The sequence below is a fragment of the Tachyglossus aculeatus genome, chromosome X1 (assembly GCF_015852505.1).
Source record: "Tachyglossus aculeatus isolate mTacAcu1 chromosome X1, mTacAcu1.pri, whole genome shotgun sequence".
In the NCBI taxonomy this organism is placed as follows: domain Eukaryota; kingdom Metazoa; phylum Chordata; class Mammalia; order Monotremata; family Tachyglossidae; genus Tachyglossus; species Tachyglossus aculeatus.
Genome location: NC_052101.1, coordinates 24,587,836 through 24,606,801, shown reverse-complemented (window position 1 = coordinate 24,606,801; position 18,966 = coordinate 24,587,836). Strand labels below are relative to the sequence as shown.

At 44.3% G+C, this 18,966-nt stretch overlaps 1 protein-coding gene across 1 annotated transcript in view; it reads right to left on the bottom strand.

Annotated features, from left to right (window-relative positions):
• Positions 1-18,966, bottom strand: part of SLIT3 (slit guidance ligand 3) — a 625,600-nt gene that overhangs the window by 51,755 nt on the left and 554,879 nt on the right. The window contains exons 22-25 of the mRNA XM_038771676.1: positions 11,893-11,961; positions 10,145-10,216; positions 9,848-9,919; positions 4,089-4,160 (exon numbers count right to left, since the gene is read on the bottom strand). Coding sequence (XP_038627604.1) covers positions 4,089-4,160; positions 9,848-9,919; positions 10,145-10,216; positions 11,893-11,961 — 285 coding nt within the window. The remainder of the gene's footprint in view (positions 1-4,088; positions 4,161-9,847; positions 9,920-10,144; positions 10,217-11,892; positions 11,962-18,966) is intronic.

Below are 18,966 nucleotides of genomic sequence, written 5' to 3'. Positions count from 1 at the left end.
AGCCTGCTCCAAGGCATTTATAACAAGCTGAAGCTGTAAATCAGAGGCAATGTACCCTCATGGAAAGAACACAGTACCGGGAGTTCAGAAGACCAGAGTTCTAGTCCTGGCTTTGCCACTTGTCTACTGTGAGACTTTGGGCAAATCACTTACCTTTCCTGTGCCTCGGTTTCCTTATCCATAAGGTGGGGATAGAACACTTGTTCTCCCTCTCTCTGGGACTGTGCCCGATCTGATTATTTTGTATTTATCCCAGAGATAATCACAGTGTCTGGGACATAGGAAGTGCTTAATAAATACCAACATTATCACTATTAATTGAAGTGATATTCAGCTTTGCCAACCTGTACTCATCTCTTTCCTCGGAAATTCCTGCTTGTCATATTTATGAGCACAAAGGAGGATTCAGGTTGCTTCAAGAACCTGAATTTTGTACTTCCAATGAGTTTTTCATGTTCTCATTATAACAATCATGATAACCCCACATATCTTTAAGACTCCTTTTCTACAAATCACTCTCACAATCATCATTATCTCACTGGGATCACGGCCTCCATTATGGGGATACTGAAGCCCACAGAAGTTAAGAGATGCTAGCATGATCCCATAGCACATTGGGGGTAGGGTCAAATCAAGCATCCAGATTTTGATTCTCAAATTGGTCCTCCATTCACCAGGCAATCCTGCCTCTACCCCACTAATGTAATGTCACTTATTGCAAGGCCTTTTCATTTTCCCTTAAGCTTGTGAATCTACAAAGCTCACTACCCGCTTGAAATCTTCTTACTGGATCATTCTGCTTGTTAAAGGCACCAGCGAGATAATCCTGCAGCAAAAACTTCAACAAGGTATACTTGTATTTTTTTTCGGATCACGTAATTCAGAAACACCTAACAACATTTGATGTAATTCTTTTCAAAATTTACTTTGGGTCTGAGATAAAGTAATTACATTTTTAGGGAGCAGAGAGGACTTGGGAGGAGGTTTTGAGAGTTAAAGGAGACTTATGAAGCAACTGCCAGTTCCACCTTAACTTAGAGTTTTGTGTACTGTTAAAAACCACAGAGACTCCAAGGTTCTGGGTCATAGATATAAAAAGGCTGCAATTATTCGAAGCTAAAATTGCATCTTTTCTTCTAAGTCTTATTTGTGCAACTATTTCCTTATATTTTTCCCCTCCACCCAATCACTCTCTGTCCTTGGCAACATCCATGGTGATGCCGGCTGTGTCGAACTTGGGCACTTAACTGCTCTGTGTTTCAGTTACCTCATCTGTAAAATGGGGATTGAGACTGTGAGCCCCACATGGGACACGGATTGTGTTCAACCCTACTCGCTTGTATCTACCCCAGTGCTTAATACAGTGCCTGGCACATAGTAAGCGCTTAACAAATACTCCAATTATTATCATCCTTTGGACCAAGAAGCCCCTTGATTTCTGTCTCTTCACTACCCTGCAGGCCTCTAAGTCCTTCCCCTGTCAACTAGTCACCAACAGGAACACACTATACTTGGCATCATGAGCTGCTGCTACACCTCCAAACTCACAGGAACACTGGCTGTTCTCTCCAAGTTCAATGGTGAAAACCCTCTCAGACATTCAATTGCTTAATCCTGGTTATCTCGTCCAGTCCCATTTCCTTAACTCACAAGCAGCTCTCACTTTCCTTTCCAGTTCCTCTGACTCACTGACCCCATCCCTCTAACTCACCTGGCTTGACAACCTCTAGGCTCAAATCAACCTCAATGTCCACTTACTCTGTTCCTGTGCTGGTGCTGCTAAATGTTGTCAGCACAGATGTTCTTAGCCGTAAAAACCATGCCCTCTTATCTTACAGCTCTGCAACTAGACAGCACAGTTCTTTTTCTGACCAATCTATCAGTGAGTGGTATTCATTGAGCGTTGTGTGCAGAACACTGTACTAAGTGCCTGGGAGACTACATTAAAGTTGGTCAATAGGATCCCTGCCCTCGAGGAACTTACAGTCTGCCTAGTGGAGTTTACAAGCTGGTACCAACTCTGTTGTACTTTACTCTCCCAAGTGCTTAGTACAGTGCCAGGCACACAGAAAGCACTCAATAAATACCACTGATTGATTGCCAACCTAGATGATTCCCCCCACCATCTCCTTCCCTAACTCCTGATGGTCTTGCAAATGACTTCGCTTTACCTTTCTTTTGTGCATTTGTCCTTATCTTTTATGTTGTTATGTGTTTCATTTTTCATTGCTCCTTATGTGTTTGCCTACAGTTACCTGTCTCCACTTATATTCTTATGGTTGGGAGACCCTTGAGGGCCAGAAAACAGTCTAATGTCCACCTCTGTGTTCTTTCCCAGCACTTAGTACAGTGGTGTGTGTTTATAGTAAGTGCTTAATAACTATGGTTACTATTTCTATTGTTTCTGTAACATTTCACTGATTTATTCATTCCTTTCCATTCACTCCTACAGCCACTGACTTTATACTAGACTTCATCCCTACTTCCCGACAACCTCTTTACTGATTTCTCTGAGGTCAGGCCCTAATAGTAGTAGTGACAGTATTTAATAGTTGCTTACAGTATTCAGAGCACCGTACCCTGTACCTCAATCTCATTTGTCTTGCCTCCGACCCCTTGCCCTGTCCTCTCTCTGGCCTGAACTTCCTCCCCTTTCAAATATGACAGAGCACTACTATCCCCCTTTTTAAAGCCCTATTAAAATCATATCTCCTCCAAGAGGTCTTCCCTGACTAAGCCCTCATTTTCCCTAATCCCTTTCCCTTCTGTGTCACCTATGCACTTGATATTCACTCCACCCTCTCCACTGCAACACAGATGCATCTTTCTGTAATTTATTTTGATGTCCGTTTCCCCTTCTAGACTGCAATCTTCTTACAGGGAATGTTTCCACCAATTCTGTTGTATTTTACAAGCACTTAGTACAGTGCTCTGTAGAGGAAACAGCGTGGCTCAGTGGAAAGAGCCCGGGCTTTGGAGTCAGAAGTCATGGGTTCAAATCCCGCCTCCTCCAATTGTCAGCTGTGTGACTTTGGGCAAGTCACTTCACTTCTCTGGGCCTCAGTTCCCTCATCTGTAAAATGGGGATTAAGACTGTGAGCCCTCCGTGGGACATCATCACCACCTTGTCACCTCCCTAGCACTTAGAACAGTGCTTTGCACATAGTAAGTGCTTAATAAATGCTATTATTATTATTATTATTATTATAACAAGTGTTCAAAAAATACCACTGATCAACTGATCCTAAGCATTGGGAAAGAATATTCAGGTGGGAATTAGAGACAGTTTCTGGACCTCAGGGAACAATCTAAAAATATAAGGGGAGCAACCCATTTTGTCGATTCTATCTGCAGAAGAATTAAATTATCTTTCTAAACACCAGTCCATTCACTCCCCTTCCCAAATTTTCCATGACTTCCACCTACTGCCCCCATATGACTTAAGATTCTGACCAATGGGCTTAAGGATCCCCATTGCTTGGAGGATCTCTTCTCTTATTACACCTCAGTTAGTGACCTCTGTTCTTTCCAAATTAATCTTATCTTCATCAGTACTTGATACACCATTCCTTCCACCTGGAACTCCTTCTCTGCTCTGCCAAACACATCCCTTTAAAATGTTTTTAAAAATCCCTCTAAAACCCAGCTCCTATGTAAAACTTTCCTGTCTAAACAACTTATTTTCTGGTTACATCATTTATCACATCCTCCCCAGCAATTATATACTTTTTCAGAAATTGATAAACATATTTTCTACTGTGTCCTTGTCCCCACCCATTAGCCTTTCTATGTTCCCTAAGAGCAGGCACCCTGTGTGTATTTTCCCTTATTTCCACTCAGGATGTTGCATAAAGTAGTGCTAAACACCATAAAGCTGGAAATTTAAATGCAAATGTAATAATAACAATAACATGAAATTAAGGCTTTTAAGCAAAAATACAGTTTGAATTCAAAGAAGAAATGGATTCACCACAAAATAGCTGTCGAAACTTGAATTAACTAAACGGTAACCCTTTAGCTCATACAGTGCACTTGGAAAAAACCCAAAATGAAACAGAAAAAAACTAGCCAAGTTTGAGGCTACTTACAGGTGGGAAAGGGATGTCAGGTCATTAAATGAGCCCTCAGGAACACTGGAAATGTCATTTCCATGAAGAGTTCTAAAGAGAAAGGAAAAATATAGTATTAAAATTCAATGCTATCCAACTCTGCATATACGGCCTGCATTCTCCACAGCCAGACTGCCCCCAAAGCACCCCATTTTAATAATAATAGTAGTAATAATAATAATAATAATTGTGCCATTTGTTATATGCTATGTGCCAAGGAGTGTACTAATCGCCGGGAAAAATGCAAGTTAATCTGGTTGGACACAGTTCCTGTACTACATGGGGTTCAGAGTCTAAGAGGGAGGGTTAGAACACGTAAGGAGTCCTCATTTTACGCATCAGGAAACTGAAGCAAAGAGAAGTCAAGTGACTTGCCAAAGTTTCACAACAGGCAAGCAGCGGAGCTGGGATTCGAACCCAGATCTCCCGACTCCCAGGCCAGTACTCTTTCTACTAGGTTACAGTCCTTCACTTTACCATATTCTTTGCTCGCATCAATCCTCTTTTTAGATTGTGAGCCCCCCACCACCCTGAGGGACAGGGGCCATGTCTAATTCCTATATGTGAATTCTCTCTCAGAGCTTAGTAAAGCACTCTGCACACAGTAAGCATTTAGTAAATATTGTTACTATTACTCCTACTCTTCCACTGTACCCTGACAAGCCCCATATCAATGTCAGTAACCACCACTTCTCTTAGCTGAAGACTTGGGGGAGTATTTAACCCAGGACTAGAAGCAGCGTGGCTCAATGGAAAGAGCACGGGCTTGGGAGTCAGAGATCATGGGTTCAAATCCCAGCTCTGCCAATTGTCAGCTGTGTGACTTTGGGCAAGTCACTTAACTTCTCTGTGCCTCAGTTACCTCATCTGTAAAATGGATATGAAGACTGTGAGCCCCACATGGGACAGTCTGATCACCTTGTATCCTCCCCAGTGCTTAGAACAGTGCTTTGCACATAGTAAGCGCTTAACAAATGTCATCATCATTATTATTATTATTAGTTAGGGCTAAAGGGAGACCTGACAGATTTCAGAATTGTATTTTTATCCTGCCTCTTTCCTGCTTATAGAATCTGCTACAGACAGCCTAGGGCCTTGAATGAATTCTTTGGAACCATTGAGTCCTGGTACAGTTTAGGAAGACCGCAGGTTTAGGGGACAATGAGGGAGCTGACGTAGGTTGGGCGCGGCTCCCTGATCAGTGATACCCCTCACAGAACTGAGGAACCCCAACCAGGATTCTGATGGATTTCACGGAAGTGAGGAGTCCTCAGAAGTCCGGATGGAGTCCAGATGCCCCAAGTGGGATTTGAAACTGCCACAGAGTTGGGAGGAACCTTCACTATCAGAGCCCAAATAACACATCCTGAGAGAGCTGTGGGGCCATATGTGACACTCTGACACTGAGGAGGAGGGCTGATGAGGGGCTTTACTTTCATGGAGACCCCTACTCCCTGGACTTGGAAAGGGGACAAACCTGCCTAGTTGCCAGAGAGGGATGACAGCACCTCTGGAAGGGCTTTCTAGCTCCCCAGTTTCTAACAATCCATGTGGATAGTGTATCTCCCTATCTATAAGTGCACTGCATAGGAGAGAAAGCTAGCAGAGATGCTCTTTGGTTCAAACACAACATTGCTAATGGAAAGAATGCATCCATGAGTCTGTCTTTGAGAGAGAATCTCTTGTACGTTTCCACTCCATGTCCATAAAAATACAGTGCACCTATGATAAAAATGCTACAGTTTGGAACATACTCTGTCACATTTCTAGGCAAAGCCCCTTCACTTATTAAATATGGCATTTATCAAGTGCTATGTACTAATTCCCCTGTATATTCATGATCATTCTGGCCCTTTTTATTCTTTCTCAAGTGTCTCCATGGTCCCTCACAGTGCTGCAAAATGAACTTCAACCACATTGTTAATCTTTTGAGAATAAGATCCTGTACCCTGGAAACTCAAGCACAATCCTCATTTTAAAGACAAAGTGATCCAAAGGCCACTTGGTGTTGCAACTTCTCCTGGTCACATCTGCACATATATTAGCTCCACTGCCGAGAGCTCTATAAACTACAGAGTCCAGTGGTAGCAACCTTCCAGAGCAATGCATACTCACCAGATTTGTTTTAATAATAATAATAATGACATTTATTAAGTGCTTACGATGTGCAAAGCACTGTTCTAAGTGCTGGGGAGGTTACAAGGTGATCAGATTGTCCCATGGGGGGCTCACGGTCTTAATCCCCATTTTACAGATGAGGTAACTGAGGCCCAGAGAAGTTAAGTGACTTGCCCAAAGTCACACAGCTGACAATTGGCAGAGCTGGGATTTGAACCCGTGACCTCTGACTCCAAACAAAGCCCATGCTCTTTTCGCTGAGCCACACTGCTTCTCTGATGGATTTTTAAAAGAGGGAGTCCTGTGCTTGAACATAAATAAATGGTAGATAGAGAGAGAACAACTCAGAAAGCTCTTAGGGACCACCTAGTTCCCCTCCCTCTGGAAAGCCTGAGGGCAGCACCTCTGAGCAGTACAGGACCCATACTTAGATTTCAGGACCCTCTCTACACCTGAAAATCTGCATGTTAAAGAGAGTCAGACTGAAACCTCAGTATCCTCCTGGAGAAGTTTCCTAAGTTCCAAACTGAGTGCTCAAGACCTTGTTTAGCCCTTGGATTGAAAAGCAGAAATAGATTTAGGAAAGATTCATTCTTTCTGCAGGGAGCAGAGAAGTGAAGGTGCCTTTTCTTCTCTCCCCATCCCTCCCCACACTTCCCACAGTAGGATGCTCTATCTGTTGATACAGCCCTTAAGATCATGGGGATAATAAGACTTCAAACTCCTCTGCAGAGAACCAGAACAAGTCTGAAATAAACAGCACAATAATCGCAGAACTGGGAATCAGGAGATCTGGGTTCTATTTCCACCTCCACCACTTGTCTGCTGTACTACCTTGGACAAATCACTTAATTCTGCAGCCCCTCAGTTAAATGGGGATAAAATGTCTGTTCTCCCTCCTTCTTAGACTAGGATCCCCATATAGGGCAGGGACTGGATGTGATCTGAGAATACTCCATTAACCCCAGAGGTTAGCACAGTTCTGACGCATGGTAAGCACTTAAATATCACCGTTATTACTTCTGCGGCTGGCGGGGATGATGACAGAGATGAAGATTTATCGCCTAGGGCAGGAAAAGCAGCTGTAGGTTTCTGCGGCATGGATCAAGAGGAGAAATTCAAAGGGCCCAGGAGCACTAGAGAGGCCTTTAGAAGTGTGCCCCTACATATGAGGGATCCTTAGGAACCTGTTCCTTGGGAGGGAGAGGGGCAATCTCCCCCACAGCTATTTGGGCTGGACCTGAGCTTTGCTCAACTCTCATACTTCGCTCAAGATCCGAGAATTTCCAGTCATGACTGAAAGGACCCGAAATAGAGGGTTTCTGGGCTGTTAGCTCTTTGAAGACTGATCCTTTCCAAGGTCCATCCATCCCCTGTAGATGGCAAGCTCATTGTGGACAGGGATGGCATCTATCAACTCTATTACACTGTACTTTCCCAAGTGCTCAGTAGAGTGGCCTGCCCACACTAAGCACTCAATAAATACCATTGACTGATTTGACTGTGGTATTTGTTAAGCAGTAAGTCTGTAACAAGCACTATTCTAAGCACTGGGATAGACACAAGTTAATTAGGTCGGATACAGCCCCTGTCCCATATGAGGCTCCCTAAGTAGACGGGAGAACAGGTTTTGTATCCCCATTATACAGATGAAATTGATAGAGACTGATTGCTTAAAATCCCTCCCCTTTCAGCCCCTTTGCTCATAACGAAAAGCTGGCACCTCTGTGAGGACACCCTACTTAAAGCTGCTCAGGCTTTCTTCTGAGATGGAAAGAAGATGTCTGGTGGTAGCAAAATCTCCCTAAAACCTGGCACATTGGGGCAGAAGGGCAAATTGGCAGGGAGTTGTTGTGGGAGGGGTGATGTGCTTTAGCTCCAGCTGATGAGATGTACATGCCTTCTTTCTGTTACACTGAAAATGGGGAAATTGTTTTGCTGATGTTTTCTTTCTGAAATTCTCCCGAGACTGTGGATAATAAATAAGTGACAATAACAGATTGCACACTGTCAGTCCCAGGCATTTTCTCCCCTCCGGAGAATTGATTTTTAATAACAACGTAGATGACATGTGGCGGGAGTCGGCGCTGACATCGGAGTTTTGTGGACCATAATAAATCAAATCAGTCTGGAGGTTCCAGCGTGTTTGGGGCTCAGGCAGACTCGGGCTCCATTTCACTAATGTCTCTGTGAATTGAACCAAGAAGGTGGGGAGTTAACAGGCTGGAGGCAGGGGATGCAGGCTAGAGTTGCTAAACTGTTTAAATGTGAAGCCTGAACAACAGAATCTTCTTCGAAGATAAGCATGGTCTAATTGTTTAATTGCTTCTTTTACCACCATAAGGCTCTAGGATTACTCCTATTCAAGACAGTCACCCTCTTCTTGGTTTAGTCCCTGGATTGTAAACTCTTCACGGGCAGGGACCAATCTTTGTCAGTGGCCAATGAAGGGCTTGGCACATTGTGGCCTCTTAATAAATATCAATCAATCAATCAATCATATTTATTGAGCGCCAACTGCGTGCAGACCACTGTACTAAGTGCTTGGGAGAATAACAGTCTAGAGAGGAACTTACAGTCTAGAGAACCTATACTGAAGAATATACGTAGAATGTAGATTACATTCTAGAGAATGGAACCATCATCAGAAGTATCTGATGGTGATTTAAAATGAACCAAGAACATTTGCCAAGATGGGCCTGACTCCAGGGGTGAACTAAGGCCCCTTCACCCCTGTGCTTCCCAAAGCCCAGCCCCTGGGCTCTATTTACTCTAGTGAACTCTCCTGAGAGCTTAGTTCAGTGCTGTGCACAGAGTAAGTGCTCAATAAATACTTAAGATTGATTGACTGATTCTACATGGGAACAGGAGTCTGCTTAGCACTCCAACCCAAACACACAAATACAGTTCCTAAGAACAACTGCAATGGGTCCACTTTCAGAAATCCTCTAGAAGGGGTGGGAAGCAGGGAATACTATCTCCAGGACCCCCAACGCATGTCCAGCTGGGCAGGTCCAATTCTCTCCTTTTGATTGTTTTCTCTTGCCTACAATCTAGAACCCAAGCTCCACCCTCTTAGTAGCTAATAGCTAGAGCATGGGCCTGAGAGTCAGAAGGTCATGGGTTCTAATCCCAGCTCTGGTACTCGTCTGCTGTGTGACCTTGGGCAAATCACGTAACTTCTCTGTGCCTCAGTTACCTTATCTTTCAAATGGGGATTGAGACTCTGGGCCCCATATGGGACAGGGACTGTGTTCAACCCAATTTGCCCGTATCCACCCCAGCACTTATTATAGTGCCTGGCACATAGTAAGCACTTAACAAATACCATAATTGTTATTATTATTATTATTATTATTAGTAGTAGTAGTAGTAGTAGTAGTAGTAGTAGTAGTAGCTGGGAAGACAGTTTGAGGAAGCCCACTTTCAGAATTCTCTGGAATCCTTTGGGATCACTTTCCACATAGCGTGACTCTGATGGGGGGAGGGAGCAGGTAGGGACAGTATGTGGGACTTGGTTTAAAGCCATTCACAGTGTATTAGATCGCCTGGGAGCCATCTGCTCAGTTCTGAAATGGGAATGAAATACAAGCCGAAGTCCCAGATCAGGGAATACTCACAGCACCCGGAGAGACCGCAGTCCATTGAAGGCATGAGCTGGAATGCAGCGCAAACGATTGTAACTCAGGATCCTGGAAGAAGCAGAGCACACCTGCAGTGTTTTGCCTATTTGTTTCTGATGGGTACCAACCACTAAACATTGAAACTGAATAGTGACTGTTGTAGATAGCACGGCAGAGTTGGGGGTGGGGGGGTGGGGTGTGTGTATGTGTGTGTGTGTTTTGGGGGGGGCGGGGGAGGGTAGTGGGGGGGACACCATGATCTGTCTCTTAATGGTAGCATGTTCCAATACTTACAGTGTTGAGAGCTGAGTCATGTTGCTAAAGGTATAATTAGCCAATATGCTGATGCTGTTGTTGCTCAGATCGCTAGAAGAAACATATATATGTATCAGTAATCCATTTGGCTTCAGGATGAATTGTTTTCAGTGGCCAAGCATCACACTCCCTGGCACATATTCCAAACTAAACATTTCCATCACCACGATAAACAGGGACTTGTTACGTTCCAAAATATTGGCTCTCTGGATTCCCTCCTCACGTGTTGGGTGTAGGGCTGGCCAGATCACATATGTAGTTGCCAGTCTTCAAACTAAGCAGTGAGGGCCACAAATCATTCTGTGGAAGGTAGATGTGTGAAGCTAATTTTTATCAGGAAACTCATGGAATCTGCCCCCTTTGAGTCATTCCTCATGGTAGCCCCATTCTCTACAAGCCCCCTTGTGCCAACCTGAATTCTCATGCTCCTCCAAACACTGCTGGCTGCATCAGAATGAGTTTATGGGGCTCACTGGGTGGAGGAAGAACCAGTCACACTCAGAATTGCTAACAGGGAGTATGGATCTTCATTCTCTGGGGTTCTCTGAGTCATCACCTCTTTAATGTCCACCCAAGGCTCCCCCTTCCACGATCTCTCCACAGTCTAGAGAGATTCCATTTCTTGGGGCCTCGAAAGAAGTGTGGTAGTTCATAGCAGAAGCTCCCACAATCTTGTGGAGCCCAGAATTGTGCTCAGTCACATAGCCATTTCTACAACGGTGCATAGCTTGGACAGCTCACCCACTGCATCCCTCTCTGTCCTTCTCTCTTGGGTTTCTCCTGACCCAGGAAAACAAAGGGATTTGTGACTATAGGACCACAGTATCTAACTACACAACAAACTACATTGAAATATATGGGAGGGCTCTTTTTGTCTAAGAAGACTGGGAGGGAGAATCGGGGAGGAGAAGATAAAGGGAAGGGGTTTCAGAAAGCTGAAACTTCAGGGAGACTATTTTGAGGCACACACATCCTAAGGGTGGCCTAGGACAGTAACCCTTCCTAAGCCAGAAGGTTCCAACACTCAGTAACCCAGATCTGTGAGGCCATCCTTAGCTGGGTCTCAAAAGCTTTAACTGGAAATTCCATGGTGCCTCAGTGCAGGAACAGCTGAAGGCTACTGATCAGGGAAACATCAGAGTAGAAGGCCGGCTCCCACAATGTTCTCTGCAATGAGCGCAGACTAGCTGATTAGGAGGCCCAGTCAAGAGCGGAAAGACATAGTGATATAAGCCTCAAAATCCATTGCAAGGTAGGAGAAGGTTCAATTTCCTTTGCCTGGGAATTTGGCATTTCATTCAGGACTGGGGGAGGTGACCTAGGGGTGGGTACATTGGCTTTCAAAAGTTTCTTCCTCCAGATGACAACAGCATACAGAAAAATTTAGCTATAAAAAGGTAATACCCACTATCATGACATTAATAATCTCATGCCTCTTGTGTTCAGTCTGGCAAGTCCAAGGGAGGCTAGGTAATATCCGTCTCTATAAGTTGCCGACTTGTACTTCCCAAGCGCTTAGTACAGTGCTCTGCACACAGTAAGTGCTCAATAAATACGATTGAATGAATGAATGAATGAATGAATATAACCCTTTCAAGTCTGTTCAGGGGAGAGGTTACTGCTGTGATGATCTAGACACCATAATACAAAAACAGATATTCCTCAAACTACCCCTGCCATGGAACACAGCATCCTATGGTCTCTGCACCCAAACCCGCATTTCTTACATCAGTGTCAGATGTCTGAAGGAGGACAGTTCCCTGGGTACGGCTGTTAAATGGTTTCCTTCCAGGTACCTAAAAAATAAGCACAGAACAATAAGAAAGGCAAAAACCAAAGAAGTGCATGTTAAGCAGATGAGGTCAGTTGACATGCAGTCTATATGTAAGTAAGTTGGGAAGGCAAGAATTGTGGAGCTCCTTCTTTGGGGTTAAGACTAGGAAGGAAAAGGATTAGTTAGGAAATGGCTCCTGGAGGAGGTGATATTTTTTAGGAAGAATTTGAAGGCCTACTTCAAGGCCCTTCAGGGCCCTACTGAGAGCTCACCTCCTCCAGGAGGTCTTCCCAGACTGAGCCCCCTCCTTCCTCTCCCCACCCTCCCCCTCCCCTCGCCTTACCTCTTTCCCCTCCCCACAGCACCTGTATATATGTATATATGTTTGTACGTATTTATTACTCTATTTATTTTATTTGTACATATTTATTCCATTTATTTTATTTTGTTAATAAGTTTTGTTTTGTTCTCTGTCTTCCCCTTCTAGGCTGTGAGCCCACTGTTGGGTCTCTATATGTTGCCAACTTGTACTTCCCAAGTGCTTAGTACAGTGCTCTGCACACAGTAAGCGCTCAATAAATACGATTGAATGAATGAATGAATGAAAGAGGGAAGGAATTTGGCTGGATGGTTTTGAAAGCGGGAAAGACTCCCAAGCAGGGAGAAAGTTGCGGACAACATGTTGGAGACTAGAACCCAGAAAGTTGAGAGTTACAGTTAGAAGGTTACAAGGAAGATACATTCTAGGGAACATATCTACCAGCTCTGTTGTATTGTACTCTCCCAAGTACTTAGTACGGTGTTCTGCTCACAGGAAGTGCTCAATAAATACTATAGATTGATTGATAGGATACATACAGCATAGCAGAAGTCTTGAAGGCATGGAAAAGGCAACTGAAATCTATGTACTTGACTTTAAGAACTAATGGACCCAGAAGAAATCAGACCTGAAGGGGAACACAATTACACAAACATCATTCATCCCTTTTAATTGTTTAGGAAATGCCTAGAAACACTCAGGAAGAATGTGAGGATGGAATATCAAAATGCAGACTACCATTGTGGAGACTGTTAGCAGGGAATTGTGCCAGCATGATATTCTATTGTTGAATTTAAAAGGAATTGAGTAGGTTAAGATTTCTGTTTCTGATATGGGAACTAGGGCTAGTTAACAATATCGTGCCAACTATCCTAGACTGGTTAAACCCTGAGCTATTAGTTCTCCTCGACTGATTTTCTGCAATTTGGAAAGCGCTTGGTAATTAGTAACCAATCTGAGGCAGGATCTGCCTTTTTTTCCTGCTTCTTCCTCACTGAGAGACCTGGTTCACTGGCAACACTCTCCAGGTATTTGCATTTGTTCCCACTGAAAATAGGAACAGTGATTCTTTTGGCCTCATATGAGCAAAACTTTAGTGGAAAAATGATACATCTGTACAAAGTGGCATGATGCAAAGGTCTATGAAACAATTTGCATTTAGGTATATAAAACATGAAAAAGTAACATCACTCTTGTTCACTCTAAGTGTAGTAACCTACTCTGAGGTTGAATATATCACTCAATCAAAAGTATCTATTGGGTGCTTACTATGTGTGATTGAATGAATATGTGTAAAGCATTGTACTAGACACTGCATTTGGGAAAGGACAATAGAATAGAGTTGGTAGGCATGTTCCTGGCCCACAGTGAGCTCACTGGCTAGAGACTGTCTAGACGGTCTACAGTATACTCTCTATACTCCAGGGAGAATGGCTGCTTAAGGTGAACTGCTAATCTATTTCTCCTTTGCAGAATGTCAATTTCAGTAACAACACACTAACTACAATGAACAACAAAAACAATGAAAACCAACAAAATGAAACAAAACAAAACCAAGAAAATGAACCACAAACAGTATGATTGCCAATAATGGCATCCTAAAGAACAAAAGTCTTACTCAAACACATTTTTGAGCTGGAAAAAAGGCAATTTCTCAAGAACCTGCTCTTTATCTGGAATGTCATCATGTCACTTAACCTCTGGCCTCTAGGTTTAATTTTCACATATTATTATATACACATAGTATTCTCTATAATTTCTCTATATTACCATGAGAATTGATAGGGAAATTTCAATCAGCAGAGGTAATTCTAATGGTTAACTCTACTAATAATATGAAGGACCCAGAACTGTATTCCCACCAGTTTCTTCCTTATACCACCATTTCCACAACTGCTCCAAAGACCACGAGGCCCTCATCCTAAGAAACATTATTTTATTCTAAGTGCTCCTCGGAGGTCTGCACGGTTTAATGATCAAGGTCTCTATGTGGTACGATTCTGACGGGTCTGAGAGCACTCACTTATCTGATCAAGTAGTGTTCCCTACTACCAAAGTTTCAAGACTAGAAAAATGGCATCCTCACTCTTGAGCTTCAGGATCCGCTTCAAGATCAGGAACAGAACTTTTCTAGTTGGAGTTTGGTTGAGTGAACATAATGAAATACCAAGCACATTTGCAAGGGCTCTGAGGCTAAGCTGGAGAGATATTGATTTGGCTGAAAATCCCCTCATTCAGGCAACCCAGCCCAAACAACATTAATGACAGGGCAGCCTTTCACCCCATATCTTGTGACCACGGAGAGCAGCAGCGATGAGCTCTCCCTGTACCACGGGTGAATGTGTTATGCCAAAACCTTAGCTATGAGACTTTCTATATTGAAGGCCTGGCTCAGTAAATTTGCTACTGACAGGTAAGATTGTAGGAGAGAAAGATGTCCTCACAGTTGTGCCACCTCTCAGTATTATCTGATTCCATTTAACTGCTCCTACTAGGATCCTGATCTCTCTGCTTTGGTTCTTCATATTATTTTCTCATACGGCATCACTGTTCATAAGACATCACATTCAGAGTGCAGAAACTACCACAGGGGAAGTGTGCTGGGATACAGTAAGGTTGGGAGGACTAGCATGCAACACCTGGGCAAAAGTCAGGACAGGAAGAAGAAACAGAAAAAAAGAATGCCATTACAATGCATTCAAGAATGGCAGCAATAGTGTGAGCAAGAGAATATGTTAATCATTCTCATTGAAGAATGTTCAGACTAAGGTGAAAGAGAATCCTACACTTCACTGGGATAGTGATCATGACCACAACAATAGTCATGATAACAGTGGTGTTTGTTAAGCATTTACCATGTGCCAAGCATTGTACTGAGTGCTGGCGTAGATACTAGATAATCAGATAAGACACAGTCCCTGTCCCATGTTGGGGTTCACAGCCTAAGTAGGAGGGACAACAGTTAGTTAGCTCCCATTTTACAGATGAGGAAACTGATACAGAAAGGAATCATTTAAAAATGAAAGCAGCTTTTCACTGATCAAGTGAGGCAGGATAGGAACAAGGATATCAAATGGTTTGATTTCAAAAGGAAAGCAACTTTAAATTTGGCAAGCACATTTTGAGAACATGGAAACTTCTGTTTTGGACCTGAATCTTGACAGGACAAACCCAATCTTACGTGTCAAGCTCATGTATGCAAGGATGGCCCTGAGCACAAAAACGGTAATGCTTTGGGAGTCTGGACCCACTGGCTGTACATCTCCAAGGCAGTCTCAGACACTCTGATATCCACCTGCCTGTCTGATGGAGGGGCTGCTTTTCCACATCCCTCTTGCTTCTCCATCACCTTCTGCTACCACCCTTGGGGGCCCTAGGACTCGGGCATGTTGGTACAGGAAAGGGAGAGAAAGGAAGAGTTAGGGAGAAAGCCTTGCTCCTGGCTTAGCACAGTGCTCCGCTCTCAGTAAGCACTCAATGAATGCCATTGATTGTTTGATTGATTGTCAGCCCACACTGGAAGATCAGGCAAGAGAGAATGCTGAGACAGTCTGCTAAAGCTTCTGCACCACAGTGCTCCGACAACGCAAGCTTTTCCCTCCCTTCTAGGGCTTCTCCAATTCCTAGCCAGGCTCCAGATGCTCAGGAGAACAAATCTACATTGCAAATCCTTGGCATGGAAAGGAAAAAGATTCAGCTCCCCCTGAGCAGCAGCTGACACTCAGGCAAACTCCTGGGGCCACCAGGAAGCATGCCTCAAGATGTTATCTCAAAGAAAGAAACCGGCTTGCTTCATTTCAGCCTAATGGTTTGCAGCCTTTTGGTGTGAAAAAGCAAAAAATGGCATTGGCAGCAAATTTCCCTTTGTTGTGCTGGAACCAGAGGCTGCTAACATATATGGATCATGGACTCAGTCACTGTCTTTGGGGGAAAAAGAGAAAAAATAAAGAATTGATGGTACCTCCAAAGTAATTTTAACAAACAGTTTCGGCCCCAGCAGGTTTTGGCTTTCCTAACCCTATTAGTGATCCCACATACTGATCCTGCCCAGCATGAGACCCAGCAATGCCCAGCATTGGACCCTTTCGACTAGATCAATTTGAAATTCATACTGATTTAAATTTGCAGCTTTGGCTGTTGCCAAAAACCAACATCCCTCTTGCAGAATAATTAAAAGTGTCCTCCATTGGAGATTTTTTTCTATTTACATACTACCCACTGAGCCACAGTCTTTGCTGATTGGCATGAATCTGGGCCAGCTCCTTCGAAGCTGTTATTTAAAATTGTTTCTCTATTGTATTCGCTTCCCTATTTGTTAGCTAGGAGGGGAAATCCCACTTGAATTACTGTCTAAATGTAGCCAAGTGTTGTCAGCGGCATGAGAAGAACACTGGGAAAGAATCCCACCCTCTGTAGATTACTCTGAGCCTTTTTACCCATTCCCTGATTTCTGGTCACTTGGCAGTTCATTGCTATCAGTGGAGGCTCCGGCCTGAGATCACCAGGGCTTCCTAGGGGTCAGGTGGTGGTTTCAATTTTGCAAAGTTGGCTCTCACTCTCTCTCTTTCTCCTGGACACTTAACAGGTGCCCAAATCTAAACATCAGAGCAAGAGGAAATGATGCCAGTAGTTTTCTGTGCTCTGTTTTCCTCTCCCTTACTCTTGGAATGTCCCTCTTTACAAGCTCGGTCATCCCCCAGCGCTAGGGAAAAGCTCTTTCCCCTGCAAGGACTAGCACGTGAACCAGATGCTGTGAGATCAGTAAGTTCAAGAAATATTTTCCTGGTCACCAAGTGCAGCAATTCTGTAGGGCGTGGGGGTGAGGGGGGCAGGAGCCGGTCAAAAGCAGGATTGGTGACATGCTGGGAGAAGCACCCAGGGTCAGACAAGCAAAGTAAAACTAAGGAGATCCACACCCTTCGTTCTTCTAACTCCAACCTGCCTACGGTACCCCAATCTCATTTCTCTCACCATCGATCCCTTGCTTATGTTCCCTCTCCTCTGAAATAGGACTCCCTCTCCCTTTATATCTGACACACCACCACTCTCGCCACCTTCAAAGTCCTACTAACATCACATCTCCTCCAAAAGCCCTTCCCTGACTAACCCCTCATTTCCCCCACCCTATTCTTCCTCCCTTCTGCATCTCCTATGCAATTGGGCTGAATCCCTTAGGTTCACCCATCCCTCCCCCAGCCACCAGAACTTAGGTCCATATCGTTATATTTTGCTTCTTTACTTGTCTAATTTATTTTAACGTCTATATATCCCTCAATAGATTGTAACCTCCTTTAGGGCAGGTTTTGTGTTCTCTACCTCTATTACACTCACCCAAGTACTTAGTGTAGTGCTGTTTGTTGTGGGCAGGGAATGTGTCTCTTTATGGTTGTATCGTAACCTCTCCCAAGAGCTGAGTATAACTCATATATATTGACTCAATATATACAATTGAAAATAAGCATTCAATAAATACCATACAAAAAGAAAGAACTCAGCATTCCAGATAGCCCCCAACCCCTACCCTTGTCCAGAACAGCCAGCCATCCTAGCTACTCCAGGGGAATCCCTTTAGGGCTCCTAGCCAGCTCAGGTTAGTTACTAGCCAAACAACCGCTGGGTCAGTGCTAGACAAGGGGAAAATGCCCCAGGCTCCTCCAGCAATGGGGGCTGCCAATCAGGGTTGTGGCTCCACGGAGGTTTTCAGTTCAGGCAGAGAACAGTCTTAACCGACTCACTTAATCCCTTAAATCTCGAGGGGATCGAGTGCGAAGCCAAAGTGTTTTTTTGTTGTTTTTTTATGGTATTTGTTAAGTGCTTACTATGTGACAGGCACTGTACTAAGAGCTGGGGTAGATACAAGCTATTCGGGTTGGACACAGGACTTGTCGTCCCACATGACTTACATTTTACAGATGAGGGATGTGAGGCGCAGAGAAGTTATGCGATTTGCCCAAGGTCACAGAGCAGACGAGTGGCAGAGCTGGGATTAGAACCCAGACCCATGCTCTTTCCACTAGGTTTTTGTTTTCTGCCCTCAGGATGTGGCTCTCAGGGTCAGATCTGGAACCTGTGCAATTCCTCTTGCCCTCGCCAAGCACTGTGGCGGGGGTGGGGACAGAAGCCTTTCTCTCTAAGGAGCCCTAGCCTTTGCCACTGAGACCCAAGCAGCAGCCCCCCGGGCTCAGGTGGTCTTTACTGGGCTGGGGGCCAGAGCCACCCGCTGCTGCTTGGCTGGAGGGATTACAGCAGCAGGAGGTGAAGGCTAAGGGGGAGTGGTACTTCCAACCCTTCCTCTCCTTTCTCCTCTCTCCCTTGGTTCCTCTTTTTCCCATCCCACTTCTCCCTCTTTTTCCCACAAGGGAGGTATAGTCCCTTGGCACCCAAAGCCTTAATCGGGCCTTGCCCTCTGCAGCTTTCTATTGAGAGGCTGTCCTTCCAGAGGACAACCAGTTATTGCCTGTCACCTATTGGTGATCCCTTGCTGTTGGGCCATCTGCTAGGACGAAACATCAGTGACAGGGGCATATACATGTACTTCATGGTTCCCCTGTGCATGCTGGGCAGCCAAAGTAAAAACACACACTTACGCGATTTTTGTAAAAGCCACACCAACTGGCCAGCTGTGCAATCATGATCATTCTCTCTTGGCAAGGCCGAGCTGAGGACTGCAATATCCAAGAGTAGCTAAGTCCCTCGGCCCCTTGCTCC